At 35.9% G+C, this 17,699-nt stretch overlaps 1 protein-coding gene across 1 annotated transcript in view; it reads left to right on the top strand.

Annotated features, from left to right (window-relative positions):
• The window catches only part of WDR44 (WD repeat domain 44), an 84,272-nt gene that overhangs the window by 23,747 nt on the left and 42,826 nt on the right, over positions 1-17,699 (top strand). Inside the window, exons 2-8 of the mRNA XM_059049655.2 lie at positions 1,207-1,240; positions 6,558-6,632; positions 10,940-11,579; positions 12,072-12,202; positions 13,784-13,879; positions 15,167-15,303; positions 16,407-16,490. Coding sequence (XP_058905638.1) covers positions 1,207-1,240; positions 6,558-6,632; positions 10,940-11,579; positions 12,072-12,202; positions 13,784-13,879; positions 15,167-15,303; positions 16,407-16,490 — 1,197 coding nt within the window. The remainder of the gene's footprint in view (positions 1-1,206; positions 1,241-6,557; positions 6,633-10,939; positions 11,580-12,071; positions 12,203-13,783; positions 13,880-15,166; positions 15,304-16,406; positions 16,491-17,699) is intronic.

Genomic DNA, 17,699 nt, shown 5'->3' with positions numbered 1-17,699 from the left:
TTTTATCACACTGTTTTGATTAGAGGTCAAGGATTACTCAATTTGGCACAAGAGCATGGGAGTAGGACTTGATGCTTCTCTTTCTTTATCTGTAAAAAGAGGCTCTATGACTAGATGATCTTAAAGGCGCCTTTCAACACAAAGTTATATCATCTGTGATCACTGCATTTAAAAAATTTAGGAATGGCATATGAATCATTTAAAAGCTTCTTACTGCATAACCCTGATAAGCGGCTGTAAGGGTATGTCTCTCCTTTGTGCTTTGAAGCAAATATCAAATTGTTCCTATTTGAAGAAAAATGTAAGGGGGTGTGTGAAAATAATTGGTGAAAAGTTACTTTTTAAAATTATTATATCTAGGGCTTCCCTGGTGGTGCAGTGGTTGAGAATCCGCCTGCCGATGCAGGGGACACGGGTTCGTGCCCCCGTCCGGGAAGATCCCACATGCCATGGAGCAGCTGGGCCCGTAAGCCATGGCCGCTGAGCCTGGGCGTCCGGAGCCTGTGCTCCGCAATGGGAGAGGCCACAACAGTGAGAGGCCTGCATACCACAAAAAAATATATATTATATCTAGAGCACTCTGTATTTAAGAGTAGAGTTTTGCTCCAGTTAAAAAAAAAAAAAGAGCTGCAAACAAAAATAGGTTATCTCTCTTCAAAAGTAACATAAATGTCTAATGCGTATGAAACTTTTCATCCATACTGTAAATCAAAGAAGCACAAATTAAGACAGCAATAAGATCTATTTTGCCTCTCAGATTTGTAAACATTTAAAAATAACACTCATTTTTGGCAAGGGTATTAAGAAACAGGGACTCGGAGCAATGAGAGTTTATTTAAATTGGTACAACTGCTCTGGAGGGCAGTTTGAGAGTTTCTCAAAATGCTGAAAAGTGTGTATACTTTTGACCTGCAATTCCACTTCTAAAGAAATTTATTTTAAAGAAATTTATCATGGAAGAGTACAAAATTTTATTCACATTAATGCTAATTATAGTGTTATATATCTAGGAAGACAAAAGATACAAACTCAGATCTCTTGGTTGTAAAACTATGGGTCACTTTAATTTTCTTCTTTACTTTTTTATGGTTTCTACATCTTCTGTAAATGTTTTTTAAAATATGGGCTTGTCTTTCATGAGTGTGTAGAAGTATTTCCCTTCTCATCTCCACTATTCAACACTTTCTTCCTTTTATTTCTGAACAGGTCTCCAGGAAAGGTTGTGATTTCAACATTAAAGGTGAGTTGTGCTTTCTGAAAGTGATAAGTATATTTCTACAAATTGTATACACTTTTCATTCATTTTTCTCTTTTATGTAATTCTTTGTTTTCTGCTTTGGCTTTCTATTACTTATTTTTTGCTAAGTAATATTATCATTGTATCTTACTCTAGGTGTGGTTAGGTACTCTAGAAATACCTAATTAAATATTGTACTATAAGGAAGGGACTATAAGTATTTTTTAGATTTCTGCTAATTTTTATTTGGTTTATAATTTTTAGAGTAAAAGAACACTATAAAATACTTGTATTTGTATGTGGGTTTTTTTTATTGAAAAAGTAATACTTGCATGACAGAAATATGGAGTAACCAAAACACTTGTATACTTCTTATGGGCACATATATTGGCATCATAATTATATATAAAAATCAATCCTAGCCTTATATTCAAGCAAAGATGTTTGATATTAAGACATTATGCCAATGAGAACCATTTTAAATACAAGAATATCACCAAACAGAACTATTTACATCAAATAGGATATATACTATATGTGTATGTTTGTGTATGGTTGTGTTTGTGTGTACGTCTGTACATATGTATGTATAATCTCAAACATACTGTATTTTTTTTCAGTTTCAGTGTCCCTACCTTCTATTTATACACATTGAATATTGATCTGTTTGATAAATTGTAGTGTATTCATATGGAATATTCTGTAGCAGTGGCTATGAATGAATTAGCTATACACAATAACATATGTAATTTCAGCACCATGGTGTTGAGTGGGGGAAATAAAACAAGTCACAGGAAAATACATGTAGTAAGATTCTGTTTATATTAAGTCCAAAAGCATGCAAAACTAGAGAATATATTGTTCAGAGGTACAAGCATAGTAAAACTATAAAGAACTGCAAGGGAATGATAAACACAAGGTTTAGGATATCAGTCATCTCTGAGGGGGAAAGAATGTCATGGAAATGGAGAAGGACATACAAGAGACTTGAAAGCTAATAAGTAATACTGTTCTTTTTCTTAAACTGAGTACTTAAGAAAGGTTTTATCATAATTCTTTATTCCTTATATTTTCTAAAAATTCTTTTATATTAACTATTTAATAAAACCATCTTAAAAAACAACTCATGGACATGGTTAAAATTCACTCAGTGTGAAAAGAAGATGGTTGAAAATGTAGCTTCCCTCCCATTCTTAACCTTCCACTTCCCAGTCCTCCTATCCAGAGACTATTGCTGTTTATGCTTGTATTTTTTTTTTTTTTTTTTTTTTCTCCCTGTACGCGGGCCTCTCACTGTTGTGGCCTCTCCCGTTGTGGAGCACAGGCTCCGGACGCGCAGGCTCAGCGGCCATGGCTCACAGGCCTAGCCGCTCCACAGTTTGTGCAATCTTCCCAGACCCGGGCACGAACCCGCGTCCCCTGCGTCGGCAGGCGGACTCTCAACCACTGCACCACCAGGGAAGCCCTATGCTTGTAGATTTTAAAAACCACTTAGATCTTAAAATATTTTTAGGTTATAACAAATAGGTTTGGGGAATTTATTTTATCCCAGTAATTATAGATTGTCCTTTAACTTGAATAAAATTAGATAGAATATGTACATATTTAGTAAAGAAATATGAAGTTGGATATAGTTCTTTTTTACTTTTTATTTTGAAATAATTATAGTGTCACAGAGAGCTGCAAAGATAGTACAGAGAAGTCCTGTTATCCTTCACCCACTTTCCCCAGTGGTTATGTCTTAATTATAGTACAATATCAAAACCAAGAATTTGACAGTGGTACAGTGTGAGTGTATAGCTCTGTGTCATTTTATTACATGTGTATATTTGTATAACCACCACCACAATCCAGATGAGATCTAGTTTATCATCACAGAGAGCTTCCTTTATAAAGTCACACCCACCACCTCCGCACATCATCCCTAACCCCAGGCAGCCAGCCACTAATCTGTTTTCCATCTCAATAATTTTGTCATTTGAGAATGTCCTTAAATGGAATCATATAGTGTGTGACCTTTTGAGATTGGCTCAAATGATTGAGATCCATCCAAGTTGTTGCATGTGTCAATGGTTTATTCCTTTTTGTTGTTAAGTAATATTCTATGATGTGGATGTACATGGGTTATTGAATGCTTATTGTGTATAACAGCATATCTATTGATACCTTTAGCAATCAAAAGAAAAGTTTGATATAGTTCCTATTTTTGATGACTTTACATCCTCACAGAAAAGATACATATATATAAGAAGGGATGATACATGTGGTATTGATGTTTGTAGACTAGAATAGACCTTAAGAACTACAGGGAGTTTGGAGGAGGAAGGGGGACATAGAGCAATCATGAGAGCACTGTTGCCTGGAATAGGAGAGAAAATTTGGGGGGAGGAGGTAGAACCTCTGTTAGGCTTTGAAAATTGGGAGACATTTGCATAGGTGGATAGAGAAAAATTGGGAAAGCATTGTATGTTTGGTAATAGTATGAACTAATTAATATGCAAAGGCAGAGAATTTGCTGGGCGCATTGAAAGACTGGTGTGACTAATGTAAACATTTCAGTGGTGGAATGTTAGTAAAGTAAATTGGGGCCAGATTTCCATGAGCCTTGAATGTCAGGTTAAGAAATCTGGGCTTTAAAATTTTGAAGCAAGGTATTTAAAGTCAATTTTTATATGTCTTACAAGATTTTTTGCTGGGGAATTAACAAAAGATAAGTGGTAGAAGGGTGGAAGAAAGTTCAGGGGAAAGAGACTAAGTGCAGCGAGAGCTATTAAGAGGTTAGAATGTCAAGACATGAGACTCCAACAGAGGGATGGTATTGATAGGAATGGATGGATGCATATGACAACTATTTAAGAGTTGTTTCCTGGTTTTTGTTTCTTGTTTTTTTTTTTTCTCCTCAGCAAAAAAGAGTGGCGGTCACATCTCAAACATTTTTTTAAATTTCACTTTAATCACGGTTAATTACTCATTACACAGTTACTTCCTCATTACTAAAAACCAGAAGTGACGTGAATTTTTTAGTAACTAACATTTTTAGCTTAATGTTCTTTAGTAGATAATAATGAAGATTTCTTTGAGTGTAGACCACTTTTGTACAAATGATTTGTGAAACTGGGTCTTTTGTTGGATGTGCTTATTAACATTAAAAAGCTCAGTTCTTATAACTGAATACTATGAGGAGGGTACAAACAGCTCTCTAATATCCAATACAGATGGAGGAAAACAGTGGTGTGAATTGCTAGAAATTGAATGCTCTATCATACCTTTTAAGAAAGCATGTATCTGAGGGTGTGATAGGTAGGAGTTAGAGAAATGGCCTAATGGTGGGAAGCTGGGATTTAGTAGGTACTGTGCTACAGTAGTGGGGCAGCCCATCTCCAGAAAAAGGTAATAATTGAGGACTGTCTCAAGTCTAGCTAAGTTGGTGTTGGTTGTCTGTAGGCACATGCTTGGCTTCCATTGCTTTGTCCTCAAAGCCTGATCGAGGTGCTAGGGGAAGGACCTGGACCTTAAACCTCACTAAGGAATCATAGATGACTATATATACTAAATCAGGTTTTACTAAAAAATCTTCCAATTAACCTCTCTAGAGATCAGATCCTCTGGTAGGTGCCATATCACTCTTTAAAACTAGAACTTAACAGCAGTTTACCTTATAGGAGTTGATATCTTTCAAAAGTTCAAAGTCTAAGAGAGTTTTGTTAAAGCCAAGTAAAACAGAAGCCTAATCATTGCTTGGCAGTTTTGGTCTGTGATCTTTTTAAGTATTAAAACAAATTAAATTGAGGTACAGGAATTATTAGTATGTATTTTTCTTAGGTTAACTTGGGGAAAATATCCATGGAATTAAGGTTGTACAGTGCTTCTGATTTCCCTACTAATGAACAGTTATTGGAGGGTATTGGGTAAATACAGTTAATTTGTAGGACAGTTGAAGGTGTTTCTCTAATACGCATTAACCGTTCTTAATTATCATCAGCTTTCAAGAATTCTCTCTCATCTTGTCAAGATGGCTATTTCAGGGTGGTCAGGGAAGGCTTTTCTGATGTAATAATGCCTGAGCTATGACCCTAAGGATGGTAAGGAACCATCCAGTTGGCCAAAGTATAATTGTGTGGTTGTGATGGGAGAGGGAGGTGAGGAATATAGATGTCAAAGATGTAGGCAGGAGCCATATCATGTTAGGTGCTCATGGGCTGTGGTAGAGTTTAGATTTTATCTAATACTTCAAATTCCATTAAACAACTTTTCTCTAGAAGAATCTATATAAGAATTGGTAGTATTTCCCAAATGCTGGGAGGAATTCAATGAAACAACTTTTCAGCTTGAAGATATTGGAAGTCCTACAGAAATTTCTCTAGAACATTAAGTCTTTAGCATTATAATAATCTCTGGAGTAGAGAGATTATTGGAGCCTATCCTGATACTTGTATAATTGCTACCTTAATACATACATACATCCTTATGTATCTTAGGTCACTTATCTGTCAAAAATGGTTATAGTGACTTTCTGACAAGCTCTGTGATGTACACCAAGAATTATGAAAAGTTTTTTTCTCAGTATTAGTAGTAGCATTCAAATTACTGTACTTCTATAAATGTAAAGAAAACTTAAGATGGAAAAGAATATTGTGTTAAGATTTGCAAATGTATGATTAACTTACTTTACCCGAATTTTTTTTCCAACAGAAATGCAGCATCCATTTTACCTTCTCTAACCTCCCAAATATATATATATATGTACGTATGTATATATGAATGTATACGTAGATATATATGTATTTTTGGTGGGTTTAATTTTTTTCATCTGTTACTGTTTTGGGGACTTCATTTAATACCAGTTAAATCTTGATTCCTTTTATGTAAAGCGTATAGAGTTTTTAAGAAAATGATTCTCTGAATATGGTCTTCCTCATTATATACTTTTGTGTTTATTCATATTTATGAAGTGACACTTCGGGAAAAATAACAATTCTAATTTAACCCTTTGCTTAAGTCCTTAATCTTTTTAAGCTACAAAGGTACTTAGTAGTTCTTATCTTCCTGCACAGTTTTTTAATGTTAAAAAGTTGGGTACATGTAAAGGAAAATATCCTATTACAATAGAAAAATCGAAAATTGCTGATTGGTAACCTTCCTATGCAAATTAAATTGTCCCAATTGGCATAAAAATCTCTGGGCATCTATCAATATACAAACATCTGAGCTCTTTATGGCCCTTTGATTTATTAATGCTATAATTTCTAATTTATACCCATTTTAAACAAAGTTTTAAAGAAAAGATATTTGGTCTTTGTTTCTTTTCTTTTTAAAATAGGAAGCAGAGAACTCTGCATACAAAGTTGGAAATGAGTCCCCTGTACAAGAATTGAAGCAAGATGTGTCTAAAAAGGTTTGTAAGATAAAATGTCAATATTAGTTTAGCAGATGTCATATTTTTATGGTATATTTAAAGTGGAAAATTTTTTATATTCTTTTAGTATAGTGCCCTGTATGTGGTGGATGTTCAATAAATGTTCCTGAATCTGTTGAATTTGTGATTGAAGGAGCATCAGGCTTTTTAGAAGGCATTTTGTAATCAAACTTATTGGTAATTTGTCCTTGAATCAGTATTTAAAAAAATGTTTTGTAATGTGTTTTTATTTTTTATACTTGTATTTTTATTAGAGTAAGCTATAGCTACTCTTGAGGTTAGTACCAAGAGGTAAAGGTACTGAAAAACTCAGTGCAGCAAATTCTGATGTCTTGAGGAGTTAGAGGTTACAAGAAGTCATTACTCTTGTAGTACCTTTGATAACTTTTAAGGAATTGATCATATGAAGCTTCAGGGTTTGGTTTACTGGAAAAGACTGAGCATAAGATAAAAATTTTGGCAATGGGTTGTCCACAGTATCAGGATAAAACCCAAGAAGAAAGAATGGTGTGTGTCTGTTTATTTATACCAGTTTTGAGTGTTTTCTGTGCCCCAGGCACTGTTCTAGCGAGTGGATTTCCAGAGACCAATGCGATGGGACACATCCTCTATCCCAGAGTTTCTCAGCAGCAACACCTTTGGGGTGAATAATCCTTTGTTGCGAGGGGGAAGGAGAGACTGTTCTGTACATTGTAGAATGTTTAGCAGCATTCTTGGCTTTGACTCACTAGATGTCAATGTCCGACCAGCCCCCCCACCAGCCCCTACCCCATCTTGACAACCAAAAATGTCTCCAGACATCACTAAATGTCTGGGGGAATGATACCGGGCAAAATCTCCACCAGTGTAGATTCATTGTTCTGCCCTTATGGAATTTAGAAATTAATGGACTACATATTTTAATATTGATCATACTTTTTCCTTTAAAAAGAAAAATTTCCTTTTTGGGAAAAATGGTTTTGTGTATCAGCATGAATGAGATAACAAGAGTGGTACCCTTTTTTTTTAAATCAGAAATTTCCCGCAATTCTACATAAACAAACAGCTGTCTTGATTTTTTTGGCATTCCCTTCTGGTTCTCACTCATTTGCTTTTTTTTTGGCCTATTTGTAGTGTAGGTAGAATTTTGTTGGTGGTGGTGTTGACAGAATTTTATATTCTGCCTTTTCCTCTTAACATTTTTGATTTTCATCATATTTCTACATGATTTTAATACCCAGTTTTCATTTGGTCTGTTAGCTTCCATCAAGCAAATGGATTATTATGTATCTAGCCATTTTTATTGTTGAAAACTTGAAAAGTTTCTGTTTTTCCACTAGAGCTTTTCTTTCCCTTTTTAAGAATTTTTTCTTGGGATAAATTACAAATGGGTAAGTATAGTTAGTAGCCCCAAAAAAGTTGTGTTTGTTTGTTTGCTTTGTTTTGTTTTTTGCGGTACGCGGGCTTCTCACTGTTGGTGGCCTCTCCCGTTGCGGAGCACAGGCTCCGGACCTGCAGGCTCAGCAGCCATGGCCCACGGGCCCAGCCGCTCCGCGGCATGTGGGATCTTCCCGGACCGGGGCACGAACCCGTGTCCCCTGCATCGGCAGGCAGACTCTCAACCACTGCGCCACCAGGGAAGCCCAAAAAAAGTTATTTTTAAGGAGAGTTTAGAAGCTGAAAAAATAGTAAACACTATGGAGCCATAGAGTGAGACTTAAGACTCTAGGTATTACTTTTTAAGTTCTAGCCTTTTCAAGTGAATTAAGTATCCAACATTAATGGTAAAGGCTGTGGAGTTATACCCTGGATCAGGACACAATTCCTGTTCCCAGTAACTTACATTTTAGTAGAGAAAATTGTATAAACACAAAACTAAGTGTAACAAGTGTTCAAATAGACTTGCAAACTTTATAAGAACACAAAGGGAGGCTTTACTTTCTCCTTGAGGATAGGAATGGGGAAGGAGGAAGTAGCATCTGAACTGGTTCTTGATGAATGGATAAGATTTGGGCAGGCAGAGATGGAAGAGGAAAGGCATAACCAAAGGCGTGGAGATGAGGAATGTGCAGGATGTTTGACGATGAGTCTAGAGACCAAAGTTAGGGCCAGGTTATGGGAATGCCTCTTATGTCATACTAAAACATCTGGTTTTTATTTTACAGTCGCTGTGAAAGCAATGATTTTTTTGAAGCTGGGAGGTGATAGGAAACAGTTGCTTTAGCATGATCATTTCTATGTTAGTCTTGACTCTCACCGTTCTCTTGTTCTTTCCCTATTTGCTACCTCCTGAAACCTGGCAGGGAACGGAGGTGGGGAAACAGGGCTAGGTACTGTAAATAGGTGCTATGGGGGCATATCAAGAGGTAGAAAACATGGGCCTTGTTTTCCAGGTGTGGAGAAAATATTTATATAGAGCTAGCTCATGTACTACTCTGTATTTATATTCTGGTTCATATTATAATGAACAGTAAGAGTGATAGGAGTTCAGAAGAGGAAGAGATGATCCTCAGGTAAGGGATTAGAGAAGGTTTAAGATTTTCAGCCTTGTTTTAACCCCTCTGGTGGCATAGGCCTTTTCACTCCGCATAGTGATTATTTGAAACCTTTACATTCACCTCATGCTCACTGTGCCCACCTGCATCTGCTCACTTTCATCTGATAACCTTGCTTCCCACTGCATGTAGGTGTTAGAGGCTAAGAAGCCTGAATTCAGTCCTTTTCATCATCTCTCACTTCCCTCACCTGCAAACTTGTTTTCATCTTTTACCTCTTTTTCATGCCATTCCTGAGAATTCAGTATTCTTTTTTTTTTCCTGTCCAAAGTAGAATGATATAATAATAAAGAACACTGGGTTTTTTGGAGAAAAACCCGGATTTCAGTTTTGACTTTGTAGTTTACTAGCTGTGGGACCTTGGGCGAAATACAGATTCCTGCTTTTGTAGAAGGGAGATAATCTAGCTCCCTCACAAGGCCTGTGTAAAGATTAAATGGCAAATGTGTGTACTGGGTCTAGTACACAGCAGACCCTCTTTCCTTTCTTCTCCAGAACTTGTTATCTTCCTTTCCATTGGCTCCTTCCCCTCTGCTTATAAAAGTGCTGGATCATTTTCTTGCACCCTCTTCCATGTATAGCCAAGCTTTTTGAGAACATAGAGTGTGCTGGCTGTCCCTATGTCTTCACCTCTTATTCATTCGTAAATTTACTGTAATCTGCCTTCTGTTATTGCTAAAGTACTCAGAGCTCAGTAACTACCTAATGACAAATTAGGTGGACTCTAGTTAATATTTCTCTGGTAAAAGTAAGGTTGGTCTAGGATAAAAATTTGAAGACTGAGGAAAATTAATATGTAGAATATGCTGGGAAATCAGGGGTGAATATTATTGAACGGCTTAATATCCAGTTCAAGTTGGCATGAATTTGTAGTAAACCACATCAAGATAGTTCCATAACACATTCTGTTAACTTTCTGGAGCCAAAGAATTGAGAAAGCAGAAGTCATCCATGTCTCCGTGGTGGAAAAATAAGTGAGTGGGCTGGGAGATTTCTTGTGTTAATAATGACAGGACTGGGTAGAAAATATATTTTCTTCTAAATGTTGGTAGGAGACGCAGAAAGCCTGCCTGTAGTTTTCAACTGTAGATAAGAAGTAAAAGGGAAAAAAAGCAAGATGAGCTGGGTATTTGAACTCTTTTCATGGTCCTGCCATCTCTCTGCAGAGCAGGGGATTGATTAGATGTAGCTTGTTTAAGAACATCAATCTCCCTGCATCTGCTAGCTTTCCATGTCCGGCTTGAGTTCAGAGCTGAACAACTTGAAAATCTTGTACAAGGTGGTTTTGATTCTCATAGTTTTGTTAACTAGGCTCAAACCAGCAGGCAGCTAACTTGGCATAAATATGTAAATGAACTATGACATGAAGCATCTGAATGTAAATTTAGGTTTAAACTTTCTTTCACAGTGTTGATTGCATTTTTGTGATTACACGAACTAACACAGATTCCCTGTATAATGGTTAAGAGTACAGTGTCTGGAACCAAGCTCCCTACGTTTTTGCCAGCTTCATCACTTTCTAGCTTTGTGACCTTGGACAAATCACTTGGTCCCTCTGTGCCTTAGTTCCCTCATTTGTATAATGATGATAGTAAGAGTGCTATCTTACAAGGTTGTTGTAAAGATAAAAATACGTAAAGTGTTGAGAACATTGCCTGGCACATAGTAAGTACTATATAAATGATTAGCTGTTATTTTGTTCTTGTAAATAGCTTCACTGTTTTTTTCAACTGCTTTTTAACCTTTCATCAGATTATTGAAAGTATTATTGAAGAGAGTCAGAAAGTACTACAGCTTGAAGATGACTCTTTGGATTCCAAAGGAAAAGGACAGTCTGATCAGGCTACTGCCACTCCTATCATGGCTGGAACAGATCTTAGCAATATACCTGGATTGTTAGCTGTAGATCAAGTACTGCAGGAAGATTCCCAGAAGGCAGAGAGTCAGGATGTATCTGAAGAAACTGAATTAGAATCAAAAAAATGTTTTCCTTCTGATGACACATGTGACAAGCCAGTAGATGAAACGACTAAGTTAACTGAAGTAAGTTCAGCTGAACAACAGCTTAATGTGCCTGAAACTGAAACAGAAGTGTTGAACAAGGAAGCAGTGGAAGTCAAAGAAAGTGATGTTCTAGAACCTGCGTCCTCACACTCCTTATCTACTAAAGATTTTGCTGTCGTGGAAGAAGTTGCTCCTGCCAAACCACCAAGACAGCTTACTCCAGAACCTGATATAGTAGCTAGTACAAAGAAGCCTGTTCCAGCACGCCCACCTCCTCCAACTAATTTCCCGCCTCCTAGACCCCCACCCCCATCTCGACCTGCTCCACCACCAAGAAAAAAGAAAAGCGAATTGGAGTTTGAGGCTCTTAAGACACCTGATCTAGATGGCAAGTATTGACGGAGAAATAGCTATTTTTGTGGGGAGTTCTTGGAGTTGAAACTTGAACTTTCTGACTTTTTTTTTTCAGTTTATGCTATATATAACCACATTAATGACCAAGTTATAAAACTTATTTTAGTAATAGAAAGTCAAAATGTTTACAATGGTGTTGTTACATTGCTGTAATTAAACACTTCAGGAGACTTTAAAATCTGTTACCATTGGAGAGCCAGTGTGGCATAGTGAAAAGAGCATACGATTTGGAGACTTAAGATTTGAATTCAAGTCCTAGTTCTCTTCATGTGTAAGTTATGTAGCCTAGAGGAATTTAACATATTTGAACCCTGGTTTTCCCATATATAAAACGAGAGTAATAAAACCACTTTTCTCAGAGGATTGTTCTAAGCATCAGCCAGATAAAGGTTAAAGCACTTTTCAAGCTATGTATAATGTCTTATATAAATATTAGTTGTTGTTGTTGTTATTATTATTATTGCAGTTCCCAAAGAGAATATTACATCTGATACTCTCCTAACTACAAACATGGCTTCAGAGAGTACAGTCAAAGATTCTCAGCCTTCTCTTGATTTGGCAAGTGCTACCAGTGGAGATAAAATAGTTACTGCCCAGGTTGGTGAATTTGTGTTATATTTGATACAGGCTTTCTCAACTTTCTGCAACTGGCTGGTTTGTTGATTGTTTTGGTTTTGGTTTGTTGATTGTTGAACCTTCTTTCTTCTCCAGGCCAAATATTTCCTTGTCCCCAAAACCTGGCTACCTTACATCCCTTGTCTAGCTCTGCTACTTAAGTAGCTGGCTGATTCTGGCAAGCTATTTAACATCTGAATCTGAGATGGCTCATTGATGAAATGAGGGGAAAACCTTCCTTGAAGGTTTCTTGCAAGGTTGAAATGAGCTAGAGTATGCCAAGTACCTGGCATGTAGTAGGTATTCAAAAAGTGACAGATGCTGCTATATGTAATATTTATTAATAAATACCAACTATAGTCTTCATTTATCTGACCTATAGTGATCAAAATTGGGGACTTTTTTAAAATATAATTTCCTTTTCCTAATCATGAAAAAAAAACTTCATACACTAGGCTATGTATCCATATATGAGGCAATAGAAAGGACTTGATAACATGAATTTCTACCACCGTCAAATTCTGGGATTCAAGGGGGTTACTTATGTGGTAGCTATGGTTAGGGCAGGTTAGCCGACTGGGAGATACTATCATACTAAGTGAAGTAAGTCAGACAGAGAAAGACAAATATCATATGATATCGGAATCTAAAAAAAAAATGATACAAATGAACTTATTTACAAAACAGAAACATACAGACTTGGAAAACAAACTTATGGCTACCAAAGGGGAAAAGTGGGGGGAGGGATAAATTAGGAGTTTGGGGTTAACGTATACACACCACTATATATAAAATAGATAATCAACAAGGATCTACTGTACAGCACAGGGAACTCTGCTCAATATTCTGTAATAACCTAAAAGGGAAAAGAACTTGAAAAAGAATAGATACATGTTTATGTATAACTGAATCACTTTGCTGTACACCTGAAACTAACACAACATTGTTAATCAACTATACTTCAATATAAAATAAATTTTTAAAAAAAATATCAAGGATTCTGTGGCCACTGGAACTTGGAATAAAATTCAAAGCACATACACACACAAAAAGACACTATAGTCTTTTCAGAGCCTTAGAGCAGAGGTCAACAGTAGGCTGATTTTGTAGGGTCCCCAAGCTATAAATGGTCTTTATATTTTTTAAGGGTTGTTTTTAAAAAAGGAATATGCAACAGATACTATATATGAAGCAAAAAGCTTAAAATATTTACTATCTGGCTCTACAGAAAAAGTTTGCCAACCCCTACCCTCAAGATATCCATGTGTATAGCTCTGATTAATGGCAATATTAGTGCTGGCATTTTACTGGTAGAGAACTGCTTTTGGGCCAGGTTCAAATAGAACATTTATTTGCTTTCAAGACTACTCAGACATTATTTCATGAGCAGCAACACTTTTAGTACCTAATGTTTTTCAGCGTGCTGGGAATAATAAAAGACTGAAATGGAGTGCTCCATTGTCTGTATTATGGAATTCTTTAGAACTGTGTGTGGTAATGAATAATTGAATATTTATAGAAATTGATTCAGTCTACTTTCTGTTTATAAAATTATAATTTCAGGAAAATGGAAAAGCACCTGATGGGCAAACAATAGCAGGTGAAGTGATAGGCCCTCAGAGACCGAGATCCAACTCTGGCAGAGAGCTTACTGATGAGGTATAATTAGATTTTTTTGTTCTTGAAAACATAAAATATAAAGGTCATGATGAGAAGATGAAAAAATTCTAGAGATGAATGGTGACGATGGTTGCACGACAATGTAAATGTACTTGATGCCACTGAACTATACAATTAAAAGTGGTTAAAATGGTAAATTTTGTATTATATATATTTTACCATGATTTTTTTAAATTAGCTTTATTGCTGTTAGGCAAAAAAATCATAATGTAGAGGAAAAAATGAAAATTGAAGATTGTCTTAGTTTTTCTTTTTTAATATGCTGGAGTTTGAACTCTGACTTAAGCTTGCCCTTTCACATAATTATATGGTGGAATAAGTGTATTGAAAGCAAGGCCTATGTTTTATGTTTTATAGAAAGTGGGCTTAAAAAAACCTTGACATTATAGGTATATTTTTTATACATATTAGATTATGTACAGTGTATACAGAGTCAGTGTTTAATTCTTACCTTAAAATTTAGTATACATCTATTGGCCAATTGATTCAGAATGGTTTTGAAGCAAAATCTTAATTTTTGTTTCTTTTGAACAGTACATTTTAAAAAATTATTGTACTTTGGAAAACAGTTTTGTAGTTCCTCAAAATATTAAGCATCGAGTTACCATGGCCCAGCAATACCAATCCTATGTATACACCAAAGAGAAAGGAAAACATACATCCACACAAAAAATATACATAGGTGTTCATACTAGTGAAAGTGTGGAAACGACACAAATGTCCAACACTGATGAATGGATAAATAAAATGTAGTATATCCATCCATGTGGACTATTTTTTGACAATTAAAAGGAAAGAGATACATGCTGCAATATGGATGAACCTTGACAGCATGATGCTAAGTGAAAGAAGCCAATCACAAAAGACTACATACTATATGATTTAATTTATATGAAATGTCCAGAATAGGCAAATCCATAGAGAAAAAAAGTAGATTCGTGGTTGCCAGGGACTGGGAGGAGAGGGGAATACGTCATTACAGCTAATGGGTATATGGTTTCTTTTGGGGGAGGTAGAAATGTTCTAAACTTAGATAATGGTGATAATTGCACAACTCTGTGAATGTACTCAGAACCATTGAATTATACGCTTTAAATGAGTGCATTTTGTGGTGTGGAAATTGTATCTCAACTAAAAATGTTTTTAAAATTATTGTACATAGTACTGAATGTATCTAGAAAGTTCTTAGCTTGAATTTTTGAGGATTTTGTCGATTCAAAAAGATAATTAAATTATAGGTACTCTCGGTGTTATTTTTTACTTCAGGAAATTTTAGCCAGTGTAATGATTAAGAATCTGGATACTGGAGAAGAAATACCTTTGAGTCTTGCAGAAGAGAAACTGCCAACAGGTATTAATCCTCTCACTCTACACATCATGAGAAGGACTAAGGAATATGTAAGGTATGGCCTAATGTTATTATTTATCATTTGTAGCATTTCATTCAGAGTGGTGAAAAGTTCTCTGTTTATGAACTATGAGAGTCCCTAATTTGGTTTCATGCAGTCTTCTTTTTTTAGAGTTAGTTAATGTATGTATTCTTAAACTTTTTTCTCTCTCTTTTTTAAAATGAGCTTTTTTTTTAAGATTCCACATATAAGTGATATCATAAAGTATTTGTCTTTCTCTGTCTGATTTATTTCATTTAGCTTAATGCTCCCAAGGTCCATCCATGTTGTCACAAATGGCTGGATTTCCTTCCTTTTTATGGCTGAATAATATTCTTCTGTGAGTGTGTGTGTGTGTGTGTGTGTGTGTGTCACATTTTCTTTATTCAGCTTTGTTCTCAAGATTGTACAGTTACTTGGGAAAAAATATATATATCTTAAATCTCATAGTATTTGGTTTATCTTCTTTTTAAATGATTTATATTGGATTGGCCAAAAAGTTTGTTTGGGTTTTGCTATAACATCTTACAGAAAGCCCGAACAAACTTTTCGGCCAACCCAATATTATACTAGAGACAATATTAGAACACATGAAGCTAAAAAGCCATGTGGGATAAACACCTGGTCTTCTGAAACCTTGCTTTAAGGATCAGAAATTTTATAAATAATTGTATTGTCTTTTTAGGGTCAGAAAGTGTCTTTAGAGTGAAGTGATTGACTTTACTGTGAGATGTATGTAGAACTAAGAAATAATTTCTGTGAAAGCAAAGCTTTCACATGATGTGCCTGGTAAGTAAGGAGGGAGATATTTATAAGTTAATGTGTCATTTCTGTGCAGCATGTTTTGCCCAGCAAAAAGCCTTGTTTGTGTTTGACTTTTCATAAATTCCTAAATTGCATTCGTTTGCATTTTGTACATTGCACCTTGCTTAAAGATTCTACTCCATGATCTTTCAAGTCTTTAAATTCTCAGGGTCATCATTTAAATTAAACTTATATAAAGCATGTTAACATTTTTTTCTTACACTGAGTAGCTAACTGTATACTAAGTATACATAGAGATTTTTGAGAAGTGTAGGGGAAATGGCTTCTTATAAAATGACTACTTCTTCTTGTAGTAATGACGCAGCACAGTCAGATGATGAAGAGAAGCTACAGTCTCAACAAACAGATACTGATGGTGGAAGGTTAAAACAGAAAACGTGAGTTACAGTACATCCCTTTTCTTCATTTAAGCCTTTTATTTAAAAATATATATATACATATACATATACATATATATATATATGAGAGCTGCCATATTTTAAATCTATACTCTGTCCAGTTTATATGTCCATCCACCACCACCACTCCCTGCCCTTGGGCAATGGATTATGAGTTCCTTGAGGCTGTCTTGGTCATTTTTATAACATCTGACATACAGTAAATGATCAATACATTTTTCATCATGCTTGTATTTTTCTGATGGTAGGTGCCAGAAGTGTTGGTAGAAGAACATGATTGTCCTTGAAGTTGCTTTTTCCATTTCTCATCTCTCCAAATCCTATTTGTCTTTCTAAACCCAACTACGTGAGATTCTTCCTGACTACTCCAGTTCATAGTAAAGTTTTTCCTGTTTTCAATTTCAATGACACCTATTGTCTACATAACTTACATTTGCTGTTTATATTTTATATTATCTTAAACTGTTTTCTGATTTTAAAAAATAAGATAAATACATGTTAAACAACTAGACCATATGTTGCAAAAGGATTTCGATCATACCATTCTTCTTTTTCCCCTATAAAAATCTAGCACAGTGGTGGACATGTATGTTTTGCTTGATTATACACAAGTCACTTAATTGGCAATAATTCAGTCTAAGGCCTAAAATGAGTTCTCCACTCAAGTCTGATCTTTTCCTAGTGTGGCAAGTATAGCAAAGAAAGCATTGAGATTTTTTAGAGCAGGTATGCCCACAGTGGAGGTATATGATAACACCTCAGCTATCTGGACTTTGGCCTTCTAGCAATGGCAACTATTGGGAACCGGAGAATTAGAATTATTCAGGAGGGCTTCCCTGGTGGCGCAGAGGTTGGGAGTCCGCCTGCCGATGCAGGGGACGCGGGTTCGTGCCCCGGTCCGGGAAGATCCCACGTGCCGCGGAGCGGCTGGGCCCGTGGGCCATGGCCGCTGAGCCTTCGCGTCCGGAGCCTGTGCTCCGCGATGGGAGAGGCCACGACAGCGAGAGGCCCACATACTGTAAAAAAAAAAAAAAAAAAAATAGAATTATTCAGGAGACATATAGACATCCAGGAAAGATGTCACTTGCTCCATGCACTAAAGCTCATTATTTTTTAAAAGAAAAACTCCTCAGGTTTATTCAAAGCCTTTATACTTACTTCTTACATAATTTCTAAAAATCTGGTCAT

This window comes from Kogia breviceps, chromosome X (genome assembly GCF_026419965.1).
Source record: "Kogia breviceps isolate mKogBre1 chromosome X, mKogBre1 haplotype 1, whole genome shotgun sequence".
Classification (NCBI taxonomy): domain Eukaryota; kingdom Metazoa; phylum Chordata; class Mammalia; order Artiodactyla; family Physeteridae; genus Kogia; species Kogia breviceps.
The sequence above is the reverse complement of the archived record's forward strand: the minus strand, read 5'-3'. Positions and strand labels throughout refer to the sequence as shown.